The sequence below is a fragment of the Buceros rhinoceros genome, unplaced genomic scaffold (assembly GCF_000710305.1).
Source record: "Buceros rhinoceros silvestris isolate BGI_N320 unplaced genomic scaffold, ASM71030v1 scaffold31470, whole genome shotgun sequence".
Taxonomy (NCBI): domain Eukaryota; kingdom Metazoa; phylum Chordata; class Aves; order Bucerotiformes; family Bucerotidae; genus Buceros; species Buceros rhinoceros.
Genome location: NW_010388363.1, coordinates 604 through 2,931, shown reverse-complemented (window position 1 = coordinate 2,931; position 2,328 = coordinate 604). Strand labels below are relative to the sequence as shown.

The 2,328-nt window shown below is 58.1% G+C and overlaps 1 protein-coding gene across 1 annotated transcript in view; it reads left to right on the top strand.

Annotated features, from left to right (window-relative positions):
* The window catches only part of HP1BP3 (heterochromatin protein 1, binding protein 3), a 16,196-nt gene that overhangs the window by 13,609 nt on the left and 259 nt on the right, over positions 1 to 2,328 (top strand). The window contains exons 11-13 of the mRNA XM_010145741.1: positions 293 to 404; positions 1,308 to 1,445; positions 2,173 to 2,328. Coding sequence (XP_010144043.1) covers positions 293 to 404; positions 1,308 to 1,445; positions 2,173 to 2,328 — 406 coding nt within the window. The remainder of the gene's footprint in view (positions 1 to 292; positions 405 to 1,307; positions 1,446 to 2,172) is intronic.

Below are 2,328 nucleotides of genomic sequence, written 5' to 3'. Positions count from 1 at the left end.
TGAACCGCGAGAGGATTTCCCTTTAACTTACACGTACTAAAGCCTCTGAACGTGGGGGTCTGGCTGGTCCCACAGGCAGCAGCTGCTCCTGGCCACGTGCAGAAGGAGGCGTGCGCTGATGTCCCCACGAGTCTCGGGTCTCCGGTGCTGTTTCATCCCCCTGCAAGTGTTCTGGGTGAAGGAGGCTTCAGCCCAACCCTCCACCTCTGGTCCCGGAGGGCGCTGTGGAGAGCGGGGCGGTCGGGCAGGTGGGTGAAGGTGCTCACGTAGCCTTGCTCTGTCTTTTTCGCAGTGCACTTACTGAAGAGAACCCTGCAGAAATGTGAGAAGAATGGCTGGATGGAGCAAATCTCTGGAAAGGGCTTCAGTGGAACCTTCCAGCTTTGCTTCCCTTATTATCCCAGGTAAAGAGCTTGGCTGGAAAACGATGTTCCAGTGTCGCGCAGGTCAGCCAGGGAGCGGGGCTGCGGTTTGCAGGCCACCCTCCTGTGTACAGGGATGTTTGTGGAGGGTTTGATAACTGATGAACCATAACGTTGCCACCCGTCCTCTAGATACTGACGTTCCCGGGGTGGCTGACTGTGAGCGGACACAAAGCTGACTGCTGAGGCTCAATCAAACCCTCCACAAGGGCTCAATATTCCACCACTCTGGTGATGGTATTTTAGCCAAATGAGGGCTGTCTCAGTGCTCCCCCACGAACACAAACCCTCCTGAGCAGCTTGCGTGGTGGTGTCCCTAAGGCCAGGACACTCCCGAGGAGCAGGACCCAGCTGTTCCCCACCTTCCTGCCGATGAGAGGAGTGGAGGGAGGGGGGAGGTGACCTAGATAAGCTTCTGTGAGACTGAAGCAGCCTTTCCGCTCCCGCTGTGAGCGTATATCGTGCTGGGCCATGGGGAGCCCAGGAGCGGTGACTTGGTGTCCCACGAATTGCCAAATGGCAGCGAGGTCATTAAAGCCTCTGCCCCCACCGTCTATCGGGTACATGAAAAGCCCTCGGTAGTTTCAGCGGAGTCAGCGATGTCTGATCTCGTCCCTCTGTCAGCTGCTGCCTTCCTGTGTTGGTGCAGAGGGAGCAGCGAGGAGGAGAACCCGAGGAGGAGTGGCTGAGGGCTGGGACCTTCCTGATGACTTAGAACCTGTCACGCTTCTGCCACAGCAGAGACTAAATATTGCTGGTTTAGGTAGCGGCAAACCCAGCAGCTTTGGGGGTGTTTCTGGGGGTCCAGCCAGGGTTACCCAGTTTACCAGCCCTGGAGTCGTACCCTTGGAAGTATGTTCTGCTCTGACAAGAACCCTCTTGTAGCCCAGATGTGCTCTACCCAGAGAAGCAGCAGGATGAGGACTCTGAGGAGTCTGATGAGGACGAAGAGGAGGAATCTGAGGAGGAAGAAGAATCCGAAGAGGAAGAGTCTGAGGAGGAAGAGCCACCACCAAAGAAAAGGTATGGCAGCACGAGAGAGAAACGGGCTCCTCCGGAGGAAACCCGAGTGCCTGACAGAGCTGCAGAATGCCCGGGCTGGGCTCTCTGGGCTCTCGCTGCGGGTATTTGGCCCCAGGGCTGCTGCTCCGGGGTGCTGGAACAAGTTTCCACTTACGCCTTGCTCCAGGGTCACTGATCTCCCCCGTTCCCGAATCTGAAGCTTATCTCTTTCCCCCCAGAGGAGGAGCCTGTGTTTATTCCTCCTATTGCCTTTAGTCTCCTGAAGGCGCCTGTTGCGCTGTACAGCAGTGAGATGGCTCACGTGGGACTTCCTCAGTATTTATTAAGCGTTTCCTGAGGAAGACTTTTCCCTACGGTGTCACTCGCAGTTCTGTAGCCAGACACACAACTCAGAACGTGGATTTGAGATGAGTCGTGGCCGTGCGTAATAAAACCCCGTTGGGGGGGCGGGATGGTGCCGAGGCCTCTGGATCTTTGGCAGTCGTTGTTCCTGTGGTTGGAAGGAGCCCCAAGCCGCGCTGGCGGAGCTCTGTGGCACCGGGGAGTGCTGAGCGTGGCAGGAGGCGTCCTGGCTCGCTGGGGTGTAGCTGAGGAGATGCGCCGCTGACTGAAAGCGCATCCAGGGTGAAGAATGGGGGTGCCAAGAGCCGCTTCGGCAACGCCAGCGGCTCCGCTCCGGCTGGTGTTTGTGTCCCGCTGAGCTCTGCGCTGTCTCTGCCTTTGACAGGATGCAGAAGAGACCACCTCCAAAGTCGCGGAGCAGGGCCCCTCCGATGAAGCGAAGAGAGGCCAAACCCAAGCCAAGGAAAACCCCCCCAGCCCGCCGGGGGCAGGCGAAGCCCCCTCCCAAGGTGAAAACCCCTGCTAAGAAAGCCCAACCAGC